The 19,166-nt window shown below is 51.9% G+C and overlaps 1 protein-coding gene across 1 annotated transcript in view; it reads right to left on the bottom strand.

The window, feature by feature from the left end:
* Positions 1-3,831: 3,831 nt before the first annotated feature.
* Positions 3,832-19,166, bottom strand: part of FBXW8 (F-box and WD repeat domain containing 8) — a 52,790-nt gene continuing 37,455 nt past the window's right edge. The window contains exons 8-11 of the mRNA XM_063415753.1: positions 13,464-13,591; positions 8,630-8,803; positions 6,061-6,177; positions 3,832-5,386 (exon numbers count right to left, since the gene is read on the bottom strand). Of these exons, the coding sequence (XP_063271823.1) occupies positions 5,242-5,386; positions 6,061-6,177; positions 8,630-8,803; positions 13,464-13,591 (564 nt within the window). The 3' untranslated portion in view covers positions 3,832-5,241. The remainder of the gene's footprint in view (positions 5,387-6,060; positions 6,178-8,629; positions 8,804-13,463; positions 13,592-19,166) is intronic.

Genomic DNA, 19,166 nt, shown 5'->3' with positions numbered 1-19,166 from the left:
TTCCTGGCTCAGGGTGACACTTTCTCCTTCTTTTCTACACGGCTGGCTCAGGCATCCCCTCCCTGAGGGCGCATTTGGGGCTTCCCTCACGGGCTCTGTGCCCTCCAAAGTCCCCGTGTCCGTTCGGAGCCGCTGAGCTCGGTAGGAGCAGCTCCCGGAGCCGCAGGAGGGGCACTGCCCTTCCCTGCAATGCAGTCCTGGCTCGGACCCCGGGCACGGAGCTGAGCCCGTCCCCACGCCGGGAATGTCCCCGGGACCGGGGGACAGCGCTGCCGGAGCTGGCGGGGCTGGCTCGGGGCTGGAGGAGCCGCCGCGGGGAGCTGGAGCTGGGCTGGGTGAGGATGGAGCTCCCGGCTCCTCGGAGGAGCCACTCGGGCCCTGCGGGGCTCTGGGGCTGCCCCACGGCCTGGACTGCGTTTGCAGGGCTCCGGGATTCCCTCCTGCTCTCCCTGGGGCCCCCTGGGCACCCCCGTGTCCCGGGCACCACATCGGGGCAGAGGAACCTCCTCCTCCTCCTCCTCCTCCTCCTCCTCCTCCCGCCGGACCCTCAGCGCACCCTCCCCACCCCCTGCACACCAGGGCACCACATCCAGCTCCCCCCCCAAACCCCCCTGTTTCCGCAGCCAGCCCAGGCTCCTTTCCCTGTTTTCCCACTCTATTTTCCCTACAGACCCCTCGGGACCATCCCACTCCCGAATCCAGCTGCGAGCTCCGTGCCCCCAGGCACAGTCCCGGGGCCCCAAAGGTCCCGTCCTGCCCCAGATCCCCCAGCTGGGGCTGCAGGGGTTAATGCGAGGGCAGGGCCCCACTGCCCCCCTCAGCCCAAATTCCTTGGAGGAATCACCCCGGAGGATCCAGAGCAGCAGGGGCCGGGCTCGCCCTGCAGTGAGGGAAGTGGGGGCCAGGAAGAGCAAGGAGGAGGGGTGAGAGGGTAATTACTGCCCCTTGACTTAATTAGCTGCCCCCCGATATTCTGAGTGGCAAGGAAGGTGTGGGAGGTTGGGAAACAGAGGCAGGACCCAAACTGGCTGCAGCGTTTTCCCTCGGCTGGTGTTGGGAATTCTCTGTGGGAAATGGGATGAGTGGAGGGCAAGAGGGAGGGCAGGACAGAGCAGGACAGGGAGGGAGCAGCGAATTCGAGCCTGAAGCTCAGCCCAGCCAAGGCTGGAGGCGAAGAGCCCCAGGGATGGGCAGGAGCATCACTCCAGCACAACAGGGAGGTGATGAACACACAGCAAACCCTGAGAAACGAGGATCATCATCCTGAAAATCACAGGGAAATCTGCCACAGCCCCAGGAAAGCTGGCAAGGGCAAAGCTCTGCCCTGCAAAAACCTGCAAAGCCCAGAGCATTCCATGAAGGATAAAGGTTCTGCTGTGGGGCTGGGAGCCCTGGGCCGTGGCACAGAGCTCTGGGGCAGATCCCAGCAGTGGTCAGCAGAGGGGGGCTGGAAAACTGAGGCTGCTTTATCACATATTGGAGACCTCCAGGGAGACTGATAAAGGCTGAGTGCAGCAGAAGAGAGGTTCCTGGGACTGGGGAGGGGACTGAGGGACCCCAGGACTGGGGAGGGGAACTGAGGGACCCCAGGACTGGAGAGGGGAACTGAGGGATCCCAGGACTGGAGAGGGGAACTGAAGGACCCCAAGACTGGAGAGGAGAACTGAGGGACCCCAGGGCTGCAGGGCAGGGACCCTGGGCAGGTGGCATTGGCACAGAGGGGACACAGCATGACCCATCTTCCCACCATTCCCCCTCATCCGTCAGCCACACTGGAGTTTGTCCCCCAAACAAGGGGACACCTGCCCAGGAAGGGAGGGAAGAGCAGGAGGCAGCCCAGACCCCACAGCCATGGAGCTGGGGCAGCCACTTGCAGCTGGTATTTCTAAGCTAAACTTGGAGGAGTTCCTCGTTCCTTTGAGTGGCACTGTCTGAGGCAAGGGTGACAGAGGAAACCCCCACCTGCAGCTCTTCCAAAAACTCGGCCAGTGGCACAAATGCTGACCCTTTGCCCCGGGTCTGTACTGCGCAATCCACCAGTACCTCATCTGCTCAGGGGCCTCCAGGGGCTGCTGCCCCACCCTGCCCTCCAGCAGCAGGACACCGGCTCCCACCTGAGCTTCAGGACCATCCACAGAAGGTGGAAATGAGCAGGCAAATGGCACTGGAGGAGAGGAGGGGCAGAGAGGACACGAACAAGCTCCTGCACTGCTCCAGTGCACCTACGTTCACCCCTCTGTGACAGCAGCCAGGACAGGGAGTGACAGAGGTGGCAGGGCAGGAAAGCAGAGCTGGGTGGGAAAGGCCACAGGGTGGGAGGGAAAGGGGATCCAGAGACCCCCAGGGCACCTCTCTGTCCAAAAAGCACACCCTGCTCCTCCTCCCAGCACTCCTCAGATCCTCAGGAGACAGATGGCGGCCCGTGAAACCCCGGAGTGGCTCTTCCCTCCCAGACAAGGGGACAAGGACACAAAACTGAGGCAAAAGGCACTTCCTGGGGCCGTGCTGGTGGCCTGGCCCAGGAGCAGAGGAGGGCAGTGGGGATTTTCCAGCACTGTCCTGCCCTCCAGGAGGGCTGTGCCCAGCAGCCCTGGAGCTGCTCCCTGCGGGCACCCCCAGCTCCCCCGGCATCCCACACCCCCTTTGGAGCAGGGATCCCTCTCACAGGACACAGACACCTCTTTTCAGCCGAGGATCGCTGCCACCAGCAATGGACACCAGAACTCTCAAGGCTTTTCATGCCAGGCTGTTTCCTGCTGTGGTGCCTTTGGATTCTCTATTTTGGATTCTGTATCTGTCCCTGAGCCCTGCCTGTCTGAGGGCCTGGCAGGTGGCACCAGCCTGACCTGCAGCCTGGCCTCTGCCAGCTCACTCCACACTGGTGCAGCGTGTCCTGACTGCAGCTCCTCCTCTGCAGCCCCTGAGCCCACCCAGGGGCTCTGCCCCTTCCCAGTGCCCACCCCTGACCTGTGGGACAATCCCTGGGCCCTCCCTGGCACTGACTGGTGCCAGTGGGCTGGGAAGCTCCAAGGTGGCTCCTGTCCCCAGTGCAGCTGGGCTGGTGACCCCGTTCTGCTCCTTTAGGGAGAGGCTCCATTTCAGTGTCCCCTGACCCCAGAGCTCGGCAGCCTCGCTGGTCCCTGCCCCACTGCAGCACAGCACGAACGAGCACCCAGGGAGGCAGGAGAAATTCCCTTCCCAGAAAGGGAACAGTCCCCAGCAGCCCGAGTGCCCTCACCCGTGTGAGGAGCGGGGTTCAAACACACACAGCCCTGTGCTGCGGTGCAACCCTCAATTCATTAAGTAATTAATGGGGAACGGAGCCGGGGGAGCAGCCCCGAGGGGGTGACTGAGCCAGAGGAGCGGGGCTGGGGCACTGAGCTCCATCCCCACCGGTGAGCCGGGATCGGGGAGCAGCAGCTGCTCACGCAGGTGCCCAAAGCCCCCCAGGACCAGGCGGGAGGGAGGAGCGGGGCTGCGGGGGAGGGCGCCGGGAACTGCGCTGCCGTGGGCACCGCTCACACTTATCTGCTCCTGGCAGCAGGGGATGGAGGAGGAACAAAGCTGCTCCCAGATAATGAGGAGAGATAAGGAGAAGGGAGAACAATGGCACGGGAGCTCTCCCTGCTCAGCACATGGCAGAAGCCACCGGGTTGAAGCAACCCCCAAAGTCATTCGTGCTACAGAAAGAGTTATTTATTTGTCAGGTTTCAGCTGAACTCCTGTCCAAGCTGTGCATCCATGACACTCCTTGCTCTTCCAGGAACGGAGGGAGGGGGCTGGCTTCCCAGAAGGGTAGAGGAATAAAAATTAAAAAAAGAAGACCAAAGCTTTACAAAAGGTCAAATTTATTGGTCAGACAGAATGGCTTTGCCCCTTGCACTTTTTGTGCATCCATCACATGGAAAAAGGTAACTTAAAAACTTAAACCGTGAAATTTTGGCCTAAGGGCCATGGGAAACCACCCCAAGCAAAGAAGGGAGAGCAGTGAAATGCAGCTCTCTGCAGGGCTGTCTCAGTGACTGCTCAGGGGTGAAGTGCCAGCCTCTCCTGCAGGTTGGGGCACATTCCTGCACCTCTCCCCAGTACTTTACACTGATTCCATTAACCCAGGAAAAAAGGTGTAAGTTAAAACTTAACCCAAATTTAAACAGAACTGACACGGCTTTCATTTGCACCAGTAAGTTTACGAGGGCAAATCACAATAAAATCATTTTAAATCAGTAAAAAGATCCATGCAGGACTGGAGCTCTTGTTCCCCAAACTGGTTTTACCTGTCAGTGCTACCTGGGCTTAAGGTGAAGCCTCACTCCTTGTTTCCACCTGAACAGCACCTCCTGCCCTTCCCCTGGTGCTTCCCCACGGCTTTGGGGCTCAGTGCTCAGGGAGGGCACTGTGGCCACTTCATCCCTTCTGATCCAGGATCAATTCCCAGCCTGGATACAAGGACGGCACTGAAAGCCCTGCAGGTGCTGTGGAAGGACATGATCCAGCCAAGAACACACCTGACAACCTGAGCCAGCCCCTGTCCCACTGAACAGGGATCAGCTCACCCTGGAAGGCTCAGGAACAAAACTCCACAGACAGATGTACACATACAATAAGAAAGCATTTAATCCTGGATTTTAAAGAATTTAAAAAATAATTTATTCTAAAATAATTTTGATGTGTGTGTGGCCTGCTGAGTTGCCAAGCATCCAGCCTGGCCTGGGGAACCTTCCCCTCCCTCTCTCCATCCCAGTCCCTCTCCCAGCCACTGTAACCTTTTGTGCATGGTCCTGTTGTCCTGTTCCCAGGCACATTCCAGTGCACTCCAAGGAAAACAAGAACAGCAGCTCAACACCAGGACAGACATTTCAAACATGTGGCTCAGCACATGCTTTTTCCAAGTCCTTGCTGATTTTTTCCCTCCTGGGGTAGGCAAAAACTCCTCAGAGAGCTCCCAGCCTCCCGCCCCTTCACTGCCCCACTCTGGCTTCCTGACCAAGATGGGACCTGCAGCATCTTTCCCACCAGCAGCAGGAATATTTTTGTTCCCCCTGCAGTGCTCCCTTCCCTCCTCAGCCTCTCCACTGCCCCAGGCTGGACATCTGGACATGCCAGAGCGGCACATTCCGGCGGGGCGCTCCAGGGCAGGCACGCTCTGTTTGGGTTCCCATCCCCGGGGCTTTCTGCAGCTCTTGGGTGCTTGTCCCACATGGATTCTCCCTTGCCGTGGCCCTGGCTGGCCCCAGGAGTGCCCTAGATGCTGTCGTAGGGCACTGCCAGGCCGATGTTGTAGTTGTAACCTGTCAGCTCGTCGTAGGAGGAGCGGCAGATGGGGAGGACGCTGTCCACGGCCAGCTGGTCCACGGAGAACTCGTAGGAATAAATCACCCCTCGGTACCTGTGTGCAGAACAAGCAGGCCACACCATCTCACCCCAGTGGGAAAGCAAACAGAGGCAGAAACCACTGCCTCTGTTTTTCAGTCTGAACTGAAAAATATGATGCTGCAGGAGCTGGATAAAACCCCCCATCCCTCCTGTGTGAGGCTGAGCACTTCCAACAGGGAAAGCTCCCTCCTGCCTCCTCCCAGGGACCCAGCAAGCTGGGAAGGGCTGTGAATCATTCCCTCCAGCTCTGCAGAGATGTGACTGTCATCTGCTGAAACATCTCCAGGCTCTCCAGCACGGGGGAAGATAAATACATTGGTATTTGATAGTTCAATTAGCACTAACAGCCATTTGAGATGTAAATACCAAAACCTGCAGCTTAAATGCCAGTAGTTTTCCTTTAGGAGGAGACAGCATTACTAATATTTCTAGCATGGAGAGGGCTGCATTCCCTGGCTGGCTTCACTGGACTTTATGTTCCCCTGCTGAGAAATAAAAGCTTTTTTTTTTTTGTGCTCAAGCAAATCAAGAGCCAATTCATCGCTTGTTTCATAAACCTTACCCTTAAACTTTTTCTCATTTCATTTTTTTGCTGCTATACCCTATCTGTAAGTGCTCTGGGTGATGACTCAGGTGCTCAGGGTGCTATTTAAAAGCAAAGCAGATTGCTGAGGGCTGGTTTCTCACTTTCGGTGCAGGCTGGGGTCGTCCTCGGTGATGCTGGAGCCTCGGGGGTTCCTCTCCTCGGGGATGTTGGCAGTGATCAGGCTGTGGGAATCGAACCACACCAGGCGGACTGGATGTCTGCAAAACAACCCAGAGCACGGGGTGAGGGCCACCTGCACTGCACTCCCCAAATCCGGGAAGGGAATGGCTTTGGATTAAACACGGAGTGATTGAAATCAGCGCCCTCCCCACGGCCAGAGGCTGGGAACCTGCACTGCTGGCTCTTCCAGCCTGGAGCACATCCCACATCTTCTATCCCCATCTAGTGGGCTCTTCCCAGAACACACGGGAGGCCAGAAAATCCTGCTGGAAAGCCGGCAGAGCACCGGCTGTGAGCGATGGATTGGGCTGGGCTGGGCTGGCTGCCCCAAGGACTGCAGCGCTCCCGGGAAGGGCAGGATGCTTCCCAAAACGAAGGGGAAGGACACCCCACACACCCATGCACTGAGCTGGTTTAGAAATGCACGATAAGGCACCAGCTAAGAACCATGGAATGGGAATGACCCACAGGGATCATTGATCCAGCCCCTGTCCCTGCCCAGAGCCCCCAACAACCCCACCCTGGGCATCCCTGGCAGCGCTGTCCAAAGGCTCCTGGAGCTGTGGCAGCCTCGGGGCCGTGCCCATTCCCTGGGGAGCCTGGGCAGTGCCAGCACCTCTGGGGGAAGAACCTTTCCTGCTCTGCAGCCTGAGCCTGCCCTGGCCCAGCTCCAGCCCTTCCCTGGGTGCTCTCCCTGTCCCAGAGCAGAGATTGGAGCTGCCCTCAGGAGGAGCTGCAGCCCCTGAGGTGTCTCCCCTCAGTCTGCTCTGCTCCAGCTGAACTTTCCAAGTGCCCTCAGTGCTCCTCCAGACCCTTCCCCATCCTCGTGTCCCTCCTTTGGACACTCAAGTCAGGTCTCCCCTCCTTTCCCTCTCACTGGTGAGTAACTGACCCCACACCCCAGAACAGCACTTTCTGTTCAAGCAGGACTCACTCCTCTGCTCAGATGAGGATGGCTCATTCCACACCCCAGATGTGTCTCCTGTCACCTCCCTCAGCTCCTGCTCCTGCTTTCCATTCCTGGCACGGGCTGAAGGCAGGGATAAGAGCACACACTTTATCTAGGAAAGCCTTTTGATTGAAGTGATCCCTTCTGATTACTCCATAGATTAAACACTGTTTTCTACATGTTTAATCTAATGGTTTCACTTGGAGTGCATCCCTGAGCTCAGCCCTGCCCTGCCTGCCCTCCTCCTGGAGCAGCACTAATGAGCAGGGAGACAATCAATGCAATATTGTCCTTAATGCATCAGCCACATCACAACAGGCTTTATCATTCCCAGGGTCAACACAGAAAGTGATACCTGCTATTAATCAATGACAACTCCAGCTTGAACTTCCCTGCCTGTAAATACCTCATCTAGCTCTTCTTTGGGGAAGATGTATTAAAACTAATAATAATAAAAAATCAGGATTTATATGTTCATTTTATGGGTATCACTCAGACTTACAAGGAGCTAGATCCTCGAGTCTTTATCCAGACAAAGGCTGGGAATTGTGCTTTGATCAGGAAATCTTCATTTAGCTGTACGAAGTGTCAGCTCCAGGATGCTGATCTCTGCTTGTACTTTCAGTACTGTGTTCCTTGTGCTCAGTACAAACTGGTATTTCAATATTTAAATGAGTTTAAATGCTTTGATCCTCACCATTAAGGGAGTGAGTGGATGAGGTGAACAGAAACACAGGGATTGTGATGGATGGAGACAGCCAGAACCAGACACTGTCAAAACAGCCAGTCCAGCACTTTAAACCCCAGGTTCCACCACTAAATAGAGGTTGGGGACGGGGCAGGGAGAAGTCACTGACTGAACTTCACAGGAAACCCAGGGGGAACTGATGCCTTAAGCTTTAACTTTCATGTTTTTCAGCCCCTGTGCTGCCCAGGGGTGCAGCTCTGAGCTCACAGTCAGGGTCACTCAGCTCTGCACACAGCAGGGACACAAAACAAATCCTTTTCCTGCTGCACACCAAGGACAACTCTCAGGCCCAAAAGCACAAACAAGGGTGGCTGGAGGGAGGAACAAGGATGGGACCTCACAACCTGAAGCTGTAATTGGACAATTAAAACCCCAATGTGCAAATGGACCAAAACTTATATAAGTGTGGGATCTCATGACTGGCTGTCCATTTTGTGACCATTTTGGGTCCACCCTGGGTGTAGCCCTGGTCAGGCCGTGCCCTGCCCAAGGTGGATCCTGGAGCCCTCTCAATAAATCCCTACTTTACTCTCTAGCTCTGTCCAGTCTCTGTTTCAGGTCAGCCTTCCCTTGGCATCAGAACAACTTCCCTGCTCCCCAACACCGACTGAAACACTCAGCTAATGAGTAGAAGGGCCCTGACAGCTGAAGGGCTCCCTCAGAGACACACAAGGCTCCAGGCGGGGAGGTGACCCGTCCCCAAACCACACGGAAACCCCACAGCACTCCCCCAAATCGATCTCATTCCCACCTCCTCCGTGCAGCCCCGCCAGCCCCGCGGCCCGGGCGTTACCTGGCGTGCATCTCCCAGAGCTTGGTGCCCATGCGCTGGTCCCACACGCACACCAGGCCCTCGTGGCCGCCGCTCACCACCTTCCACTCGTCCATGCGCGCGGCGGTCACGCCCAGCTGGTGCCCGTAGAGCGCGCAGGCGGCGGCGCCGCGCCGCGCGTCGAACACCCGCACCCTGCAGAGAGAGAGAACAGCTCTGCAGGGCCGCCCTGCACACAGGGGCTGCAGGGCAAACTGCCCTGGGGTATGGAACCTAATAATGTGTACTCTATATCTGCAGAACGCAGCTGGGGGATGGTTTCTTTAGTCTTGATCTCTTGTAACTCCAGGGGGAGGAGGGTGGATGCCTTCTGATAATAGCCCAGCTGTTAAAAGCATTTGGGAGATGGTTTCGTTTTTTTATCTCTTGTAACTCCAGGGGGAGGAGGGCGGATGCCTTCTGATCACAGCCCAGCTGTTAAACCAGGTGGGGCAGGGTTTGTGATCTCTGTCACCACTGCCCACCCTTGGGGATATCTTCTGTTCATGGGCCATTGAGGCTCACAGTGATTGACACATTCCATCATCCATTGGGAGATGGAACACCCAGTGGGGAGGAGCCAACCATTCCTACCCAGATAAAAATGGGGACACAGGGACCCCAGACATTCCTCTTTGCCACGGGATTCCCAGAGGAAGACTGGACTCATCTCACCGCCACTGAACCTGTCTGCAGGATCATCTCTGCTCCAACAGAACCACATCTGTCACTGCAGGAGGATTTATTTGGGCTGCTTCCAACACCCTGAACAGGGTGTCAGGTCGTATTCCTGACTCCATCAGGGTTTTCTGCGACTTTTGTTTGTTTGCTTGCTTGGGTTTTTTTATATTACTGCATTTGCATTTTAATATTCCTAATAAAGAACTGTTATTCCTATTCCCATATTTTTGCCTGAAAGCTCCTAATTGCAAAATTGTAATAATTTGGAGAGAGGGGGTTTTACATTCTCCATTCGAGGGAAACTCCAGTTTTCCCTGACAGATACCTGTCCTTCCAAACCAAGACAGAATTACATCTGGGACTGCAACAGTGCCACTGCTTCTCCACAGCTGGAAAAGCAGCGAGGCCCATCCTCCTCACCACTGAGTTTTCACCTTGACTTCTGTTAGCAAAGATCTTTTTCAGGCAGATTTCTCCCACCATACAGGACCTCTCCGAGTCTTTACAGGTTCTAGAACCTAAAGAGGGCTCTGGAGTCCCTGCCCAGGAGGGACCTGGAGCTGCTGGAGAGAGTCCAGAGGAGGCCACAGAGATGCTCCAAGGGCTGGAGCCCCTCTGCTCTGGAGCCAGGCTGGGAGAGCTGGGGGTGCTCACCTGGAGAGGAGAAGGCTCCACGGAGAGCTCAGAGCCCCTGCCAGGGCCTAAAGGGGCTCCAGGAGAGCTGGAGAGGGACTGGGGACAAGGGATGGAGGGACAGGACACAGGGAATGGCTTCCAAATGCCAGAGGGCAGGGATGGATGGGATATTGGGAAGGAATTGTTCCCTGGGAGGGTGGGCAGGGGCTGGGATGGAATTCCCAGAGCAGCTGTGGCTGCCCCTGGATCCCTGGGAGTGTCCAAGGCCAGGCTGGACAGGGCTTGGAGCAGCCTGGGACAGTGGGAGGTGTCCCTGCCCATGGAAAGGGGTGGAATGGGATGAACTTTAAGGTCCCTCCCTACCATTCTACAATTCTATGAGTTATGATATTATAATGATATAATGACATGATAAAATAAAAATGAAATTTGGAGAAAGCTCCTCTCTCTGTGCCTCCCAAATCATCAGCAATGCCATCGGACATGAAACACCCATTTTGGACACACTGTTAACACATCCCACCCCCTGTACACACCCACATCCACTATGGACCAGGGGTGATATTGTTAAGGAACAAGGGAAGGATTATCATTGCAAAGATTTCAGAGGAGATTAAATGTGTAGCAATTAAAAAAAGACAGAGAATTACAGGTTCATACCCCTGACTTAATCACCAGTATTCAAAGCAAGCACCCAGCAACCAGGATGTGCTTTGACTTCAAAAATACAACTGACTGTGGGCAGTTTTTAGGTACATCTGCTTTTTGGACATTATTGACCACCCAGACAGAGAACTTTGAAGAGAAATAAATTGAAGACTCAGCCAGAAGCAGAACTATAGGAAAAGACCTTAGGCTTCCAAGCACTGCTACAAGGCCACAATACCAGTTTGAGCTAATGGTGTTAAGTTTTAAACCCAGCTCATATCACGAAGGAGTGTGGGGTTTGATCCTTATTTATCAAGATTAAGAGATAAAGCAAAGCACCTAAATAAATAAAAAATGCAGCAAGTGAAAACAGAAGGAAAGTGGAAATATTGATCTCAGATTTGAGAAGAAGCCAGAGCAAGTTCCTCCCAGCTGATGGCTATCAGGAACAAACCCATCAGGTACACATTAATTCCAGAAAAAGCCAAAACACACTTGTTCCAACACATTAACTGTACTTCATTCCATACCCCTGCTATGATCCTAATGGTGCTGCAAGTCCTTCCTCTCCCCTTCTCCAGCGGAGATTGCATCATCTGATTTTACAAATAACGCATTTCAGGGACTGAGAGACAAGGCAGCAGAGCAGTCCAGAGCTCCAGCAGAGCAGCATCCATCTGACAAGGAGGAAAACACGCTGGAGCGGGGCTGTGCTCTGGGAAAGGATGGGCTGTTTGGAAGGGCTCACTCCTGGAGCCCTCCCCACTGTCCTGTGTGTGTTCTCACAGCAACCAAAGCTGCTCCTGTTAGGAAAGCACAGCTGGAAGCCAAGATCCCAGTGAGCCCAGCTTATCCCATGAGGAAGCACCCAGCTTTAGGCAGGTGTCCATGCTGGCACAGCCCTGGGAGAACCAGAGGCACACTTGGCTGCTCAGATGTGCTTTAAGGAATAAAAGGACCAGTGTTTTGCCAATCCCTGTGATGCTGTAACACAGACCTGGCCCAGCACGTCCTGCCTGGACAGCTGGGCTCAGTGGGAGAGCTTCAGACTCATCCCAGCTCCAGGGAGGTGTTCCCGAGGCCAGGCTTGGACCCTCCTGTCAGGCTGCCTGGGACTGAGCTGCCTGGCCTTCAGGAAGGCTGGGAATACGTTTGGATCCACACCTTTCTGGGTTTGCCATATGTTTGCTTTCCCAATGCTCCTCTCCACCCAGCTTCCACCAAGGAAAAGCAGGATCAGCACACGCTCCCTGCTAGGAGGCCTCTTGCCAGAGCAAAGCACAGCTCAGGAATCAAATCAATCAGCAGTGCTTCAGCAGGAATTTCGGATGGACAGACAGATTTTACAGGTCCTACCAAAACAAATTCACAAGCATTACTTTTCAAAGTCATGGTTTTGTGTAAAGGAAGAGCAGATTGAAGTGAAATTGGGGAATTGCTGTATTTAATTCAAGCAGTAAGTGCTCCCTCTGGGCAGCAGCAGTCTGAACCCCCATGGCAAGGTCTCTCTTTAATAAAGCTCATTCCATAATATGGCCATGGAGATTCCAGTCTCGTTCCACCTGTGGATGCCCAGCACCTTCCTGCAGCATCACAGGAGGATGTGAGATACTCCGCTCCTGCCTCCTGGATGCCAAACTCATCTTCCCAACCATTCATCCCTAACTCCTTGTTGTTCTAGTGACATTCAAGCCCTTGAACTCAGTAAGTGCTAAAGCTGAAAACCCCTAAGGCTTTCTGGAGGGGAAGGGCACAGACATCTACTCTGCTACAAATGGGAGGGATATCAACTCCAGCTCCTCTCCTGTCATCGTGCAGATCAAAACTGGAGGTAGCTTGACTGGGGTGCTTTGGAAAACCAATTATCTGCTTTTAGAGGAAAAAAACCTCCCAGGGATTCAATTCCACTTGTCAAACTTCAGCTATTTCCTTCATCCTCCTTGCTGAGAAAGTGTGAGGTTCGCTCACACTCCCTTATTCTCTGGGAAGAAAAAAAAAAGCTGTTTGACAAAATAATCATTTTTGCAAGCTGCTGCACTGGCGGGACAGAGGTCTGGGACTTGGCAGAGGGAAGTGCCCGCCTTCCAATCTGATCCCAGCACCAGAGCAGAGCACCACCTGCAGCCTGGTGCCCAGTGTGGAAAGGAGGAGGGAAGGAAGCAGGAGCCATTAGAGACTGGCTCCTGGCCATCCCACATCTCCTTTGGTGCACTGGATCAGACCCCACAAACGACTCGCCAAAAAAAGGAAATCTAAAAATTGGACTCAAAGGGTCTTTTTAAGCATTTTAATCCTTTCGCACTGCCTGTTCCCAGCGCGGCCATTCCTGGCAGCAGACACTGAGCTGGGAAAATCCTACTCCCCAAGCCAAGGAGTTAAAGAGAAAGCTGCTAATCAGCTAAATAGAAGCTGGAATCTGTTCATATGAAAGTCTCTTTTTTTCTCTGTCACCTGAGGGACATCACAGTGTTCCGAAATACACTCTTGACATCATTTGGCAGCCGGGCCCATCTCATCCTCCCTGATTCATCCCCGAGGTTATTTTTTTAATATCAGAAAGTGAGCTTTTAAATGCCAAACTCATTTTGCGGGTGGCGGCGGGGAAGTGGAAGATATTCCAAGTGGTCTCGCTGGGCTGTGCACCAACTGCGTCCACCAAATGGCTCCGAGAGCTCCTCTTCCCATGGAGCTTCCCAGACAAAGCACGCTGACAGCCACTTCCAACTATTACCTAATAGTTTGTTCCTCAACTTCATGGAAACACGAGAGGAGAAACCAATTCCAGCAGTGCCAGATGTAGGACAGGACCCTGGAGAAGGGGGATTGGAGACGGGCTCTGGGCAGCACCTACCTTCTGTCCTTGCTGCCTGCCACCAGCATGTTCGGGGGGCTGCTGTGGAGGTCGACACATGAGAAGTCACCTATGGAGCTGCCCATTTTGGTCACACACTGGTTTGTTTCCAGGTTGTAAAGAAGGATCTGGCAGAGAGAGAATAAAACACCACATCAGTTCAGCAAGAGCACCATGACAGTGTTTTGCTGCAGCACCAAGCAGAGCTGTGACCACCAGAGGTGTTCTGCAGGACTTGTTTCTTGGTGTGTGAAACAGAACCAAGAGACAGATCCACCCCGATGAAGAAAGGCAATGGCACCCTCAGAAAGAAGGAATTCAGGTTTCCTAGTGGGATCCAGCAAGAAGCAGGGATGCACCACCAGAACGGCCGGGTGCAGCTCTCAGGCAAACCACACAGGTGAAATCTTTAGGGTTCCAAAAACGCGAAGGGTTTTCTCATCAATTAAAATTCTTGAGAGGGCAGTAAAAGCAAACAGCACCAGCCCTGAGGAGGCTTGGACAGAGGCACAGTGAGAGGCAGAGCCAGTTAAGTGCAGCAAGAGCTGCAGGGCAGAGCTGACCACAGCCCTGCTGAGAGCCTGGGTGCCCTCACACACACACAGAAATGTCACATCTGAAGTGGCAGCTCAGATGGGAAAGGCACAAAAACAACTCTGTTTGTAGGCAGCATCTAAGATGATTCAACCCGAGCCTGGATGAGAAGCACGAGTTGTTCCCTGTCCGTTCCCACTCCTCTCCTCAATCAGTTTAATCACGTTTGCTGTCCTTCCTGTGGGGCCAGATCAGATCTGTCTAGTTGGGCCTTTCAATTTAGGAGAACAAGTATTTTTAGAAACACAAGAATGCACTGGTAGAAGCCCAGTGGAGCTCAGTGCTGCACCTGGCCTTATATAACTTCATAAACGTGATTAAATTTCATGGTGATGCGTGTTTAAATGAAAAGAAACCTTGTGACCATGAAAAGACTTAATGATATTTAAAACATCTGAAAACCCCCACAGCTTCCATGGCAACATCAGCATGGCCACGTCAACATCACATCAATACTCTTTACTTCTAATTTGCTGATTATAGCCACGTGCAGCTCAATAAATATTGCACTATCTGGATGTATTATTTCAACATTTGCCAGAACAGCAGCACTGATGCTGCCTGGCCTTTTATTTCCTCTCTGTGCCGTTTCAGAGATCTGAAAGGTGAATTAAGAGAGCAGGACAGGATCATTTTCTGATGGAGACCTCTGGGCAACCACAGTGAAGCTTTAAAGATCTTGAGGAACAGGGCAAAGAGAGGCAGAGAATTTGCAGGTTTCCCCCACCTGTCATTCTCCCAGGTAATAACCAGGCAAATTCAGACATATTTCAGCTCCCTATTAGGATCAACACATCCCCATCCAACTTCCTTAGGTGTTCCTAGGAGTTATATCTTCCAAATTCTTTGTGAAGCTGTTTCAAAAATCATGGCATTTTTCATCCTTAAGACCCAAAAAACTAAAGCAATGATGATCTTTGTGGGAAAACCCAGGACATGAAAGTTAAATTTAAATAAAAATTAATTTCAACTTCCACCCCAAGGACAAAGCTGCTACAAGCTGCATGGAAATGTTAGTGTTTGAGGTAAAAACCAGTTTACAGCCTGTTCTCACTTCAGCCCAGCTCCCAACAGCTCAGTTACCAAACCCACAGATAATGATGTTCTGGCAAAGGCACCTCGAAGGGTTTTCAGTGCAAAGGAAATTAATATCTGTGCCTGGCAATCCAAACTTCTCCTTGGAAAGTTTGGAACAAAAGACAAAGTCAATAAACTGCTGAATTCAGCTTAAGAGCAAGAACTGATGGGGTCAGGAGTGAGGTATTCCAGCTCCCAGTTGAGCCCTTCCCAGCTGGATGCTGAAACTCCAGAGGGAAGAGGGCCAAAAGCTCCTTTCTTAAAAGTCCCCTGGGGCTGATACTTGCAGTGAACATCCATAAACTATTAATTTATCTAAATGACCAGAGCTCCCATCTCTGCTATAAAGACAGGATACATACTTGAACATCCAGCCATGGCCACGAAAGGCTGGAATGAAAAATTGCTTCCACACAGCACTGAAAGATTCCCAGTAACATTTTCCATGTTACATTTTCTCCTGCCTGCAGCCCCGTGGCAAAGCTCACAGGTAACAGCAGCTGGAAAAATAACTTATTTCTCCTCACATAACTTGTAGGTGGCCAATAATTTAAAGTGTTTGCACCTAGGCATCTGTAAAAAAAATAAGGGTTCACACCCACAAAAACAGAAGAAAAGCTTATATCATCTTCTCCTACCTCCTTCAATTCCTTCCCATGCCCATCTCTCCTCTTTTAAAGATTATTTTAACCATCAATAACAAAATTGATGGCTAAAATAAAATTTATTTTCAATTTTATCATGCACAAATATCTTTCTAACCAAACAGCCCCATCATTGGAAGACTCTCTGCAATTTTCAGTATCCAGGTTTTGCCTGTCTCGAAATTCAACCTGTCTTGAGCAGTTTTATGACCTGCAAATGAATTTCAAACCCTTATCCTGACCAATTGATAAGTAAAGAAGCTAAAAGCACTCAGAATGCTTAAGTCTGAATAATAATTTCCTGGAGACAGGGATTTAAAAGCACACTGATGACAATTCTGAAGTCGCTGGAACACCTCTGATGAGCTCTCCTGTAATATCCCAAGGCAAGAAGGATTTTCCTTACAAAGGCCAAGGAGAGAGAATGGAAATACCTGGTCAATAGGGACTTGAAATAAGGGCCTGTGTGTTAAAGGGCAGATAAAGCATAAGATCTCTGGGAGGTTTATAATCCTATAATGCACACTGCAAAGGGATTACCCTTTTAAAGGTATTTATAATCCTATAATGGACACCCAAGCCCAGTGACCTAATAGGTACCGAACTGAGGGAAGTGAACCAAGAGCATTTGGGTGTGAAATGAAGAACCCTGGGATAACACACTAACGAGCAGCCCTGGCCCCACCGGGACCTCCGGGAGGAAAAGCATTAAAGACTCGTGCAGCCAGCACCAGGATCCAACGCCCCAAATAAAAAGTGTCACCTATTAACACCGGCCAAATGAAAAGTCCAAGTTGTTGGCCGAGAGCCAGGCAATCTCCCTGAATGCTTAATAATTCAACAAGCCAGGAATAGCCAGAGCACCTCCAGCATTCTGTTTAGTTAAAGACCACAGAGATTAGCAAACACATTATCCATCTCCGAGGCGATCCTTTCCCTGTTACAAGTCCCTTAACGACCTTTACCATCCCTCCCTCTCCCTCTCTCTCTTTTAATAAGGCTGAGCAAATGGGACTTCATTTCAGCCCCCTGCCACAGACTGGGGTATTAATTATTCAGGCTGATAGTCTCCCTTTGTTAAGGCAGTGCATTAGACTAATTCCCCTCTTTACCGGGCGACTCGGGCACGGCTCAGCCTGCGGCCGCTCCGGGAGGGATGCGCCGGGAACCGGCAAATTCACCAGCCCAGGCACGGGAAAAAAGGCAAAGTTACTGCTCTGCACGGGACTGCAGGGCGGTGGGGACAGGGAACTCTCTTTAAATGCTGTCCAAGAACTCGTGAAAGATTCCTGAAATTAATTCCCAAAGAATTAAAGGCTCTGGAGCCAGAAGAGCTGAGCTGTGAGCTTTGTTACATCTCGCAGCTAAGTGAGGTCAAGCGTGGTCGATGCACTCTGCTGGAGACACTTCCAAGAAAAACCAAGGAACTGAAGGGAACGCTGCTGATGGAACTCTTCCATGCGTGGCCAAAACCCCAGCAGGTGTTTTGGGATGCTGTGTTGTTGGAGATGTCTTTTTTGGACAGAACATGAAAACAACAAATCCCTGAGCACTTGTTATCAAAGAGCCTGTGGTACTTTCAACAAGAGCTGGGGTGTCCATCCCACTGTCCTGGATGGCAGCCAGCACGCGCTGCCCTGGGGAAGAGCTGCTTTCCCTTTCCTTTTCCCTTTCCCTCCCCAGCCCCTTCCTGCCTCCTGTCCACAGGAACAGCGTGGGGCAGCTGAGACTGAGCTGTGGCTCAGGACTGGGTGAATCCCTCTGTGTGTGGGGGGTATTTGGTTCTTATTTAGATGCAGTAGTGGAGGAAGGATCATAAATATCAGCAAAAAGCACATTGTACAACCACACTCAAACCCTACATCCTTCTCCTCACTGAACAACACACAGGATCCATGACAGAACCACTTTTTCAGAAAGAACCATCCAGGATTGAGGTTTCTGTCATTTTAAGTAAAATAAAACCACTCTGAGTTGCTCAGAGTGGCAGAGGATCAAGCAGCAAGTCTGAGAACTGAAATTACATTTATTTTCAGATTATGTTTCTCCCCTTTGCTTCGGTCCAGCCTTCTGCCAATTGGAAAACAAACACTGCCTGAATATACACAAATATTGCCAAAAAAAAAAGGGTCGTGAATTTCCAGGTCCACCATAAATAAAAAGGAATCTGGTTTGTGCTCAGGTCAAACCCATCCAATCCAGAGAGTACCTACAAAAGCAGGAATATGCATTTGTGGGGGAACTCATCAAATTAAAGACAACATATGGTACACACTGCTGCAAGTTTGGATTTTATTTCTAAAGTGATGTGGAAAACAAGAATATTTTTAAAGTTTACAAGCCCCAGGGGCACAGTTTCCCAGTGCAAATGTATTGGATTGCCTACTGTAAATATGGCACATAACACTGCAACAACAACAAAAACAATTTGACTGTTAACAAATGCAAGGTCAGCACGCTGAGACTTGTGCACACAGATAAGTGTTCTGGCTCCATAAATTTCAAGATGAGCTAAGATTTAAAAGGAGCAGCTGAGGGAGACAGACAGACAATCAGAGAGGAAGAAAAAAAGAGTAAATCAAACACAAAACAGCCAGTTAAAATAAATAAATAAATAAATATGCAGTTAATATCCATGAATAATGGATGTTTGATTTAAAAGCAGTTTACTCCAATATGATGTAATTTTTGACAATCAGCCAGAGAGACTATTTTTCAAGTTCTTGCCAGATATAAGTCATTGTGGGGAGCTGGGAACATGAGTGCTTCTCTGAGCATGTGGAAAATTGACTTTCATGCCATCCTAAAGGTGACTCTATCTGGCAGACGCATGCGCCGGGCGATGCCTGAAAACCCAAAACCAGCAGAGCCCGCACAGCCCCCAGCAAATCCGGCAGGAAAAGCAGCTCCCCGCTCCTCCCCATCCAACACCTGCTGCACAAGTCACACACAGAGCTAAAGACAAGTGCAGTTTGCTTTTCCCTTTGAAGTTTCCCTGTGCCTGGAGTTCCAGAGTGAGGCTTCAGGCTGGTGGCAAGAAGGGGAGCCAAGCGTTGTGCCGGCGCTGCCAACGCACCTGCAGCCCTGGGCAGTGCCAGCCCCCGGGGCCCTGCCAGCCTGGGATGGGCTGGGATGTGGGCAGATGTCTGCTAGGACCTGCAATGGGGTCACCAGGCTCCTTTGACTCGTGGCTGAGAGCTCCAGCAGCCGTGGGGAGGATGTTGTGTTTACTCACTGAACCACCCACACGCTCAAAAAACCCCTCTAGCCCAGGGACAGGCTTTCCCTAACCTGAGGGAAACCTACTCCCATGGAGAAGGGAGACAAGGAGAACCCTAAAAACTGAATTAAATCCCTTGGTTTCATCACCTGGAATATTCGTGGCACA

The sequence above is a fragment of the Prinia subflava genome, chromosome 19 (genome assembly GCF_021018805.1).
Source record: "Prinia subflava isolate CZ2003 ecotype Zambia chromosome 19, Cam_Psub_1.2, whole genome shotgun sequence".
NCBI lineage: Eukaryota > Metazoa > Chordata > Aves > Passeriformes > Cisticolidae > Prinia > Prinia subflava.
Note: the sequence above shows the minus strand (reverse complement) of the source record. Positions and strands in the feature narration are given on the sequence as shown.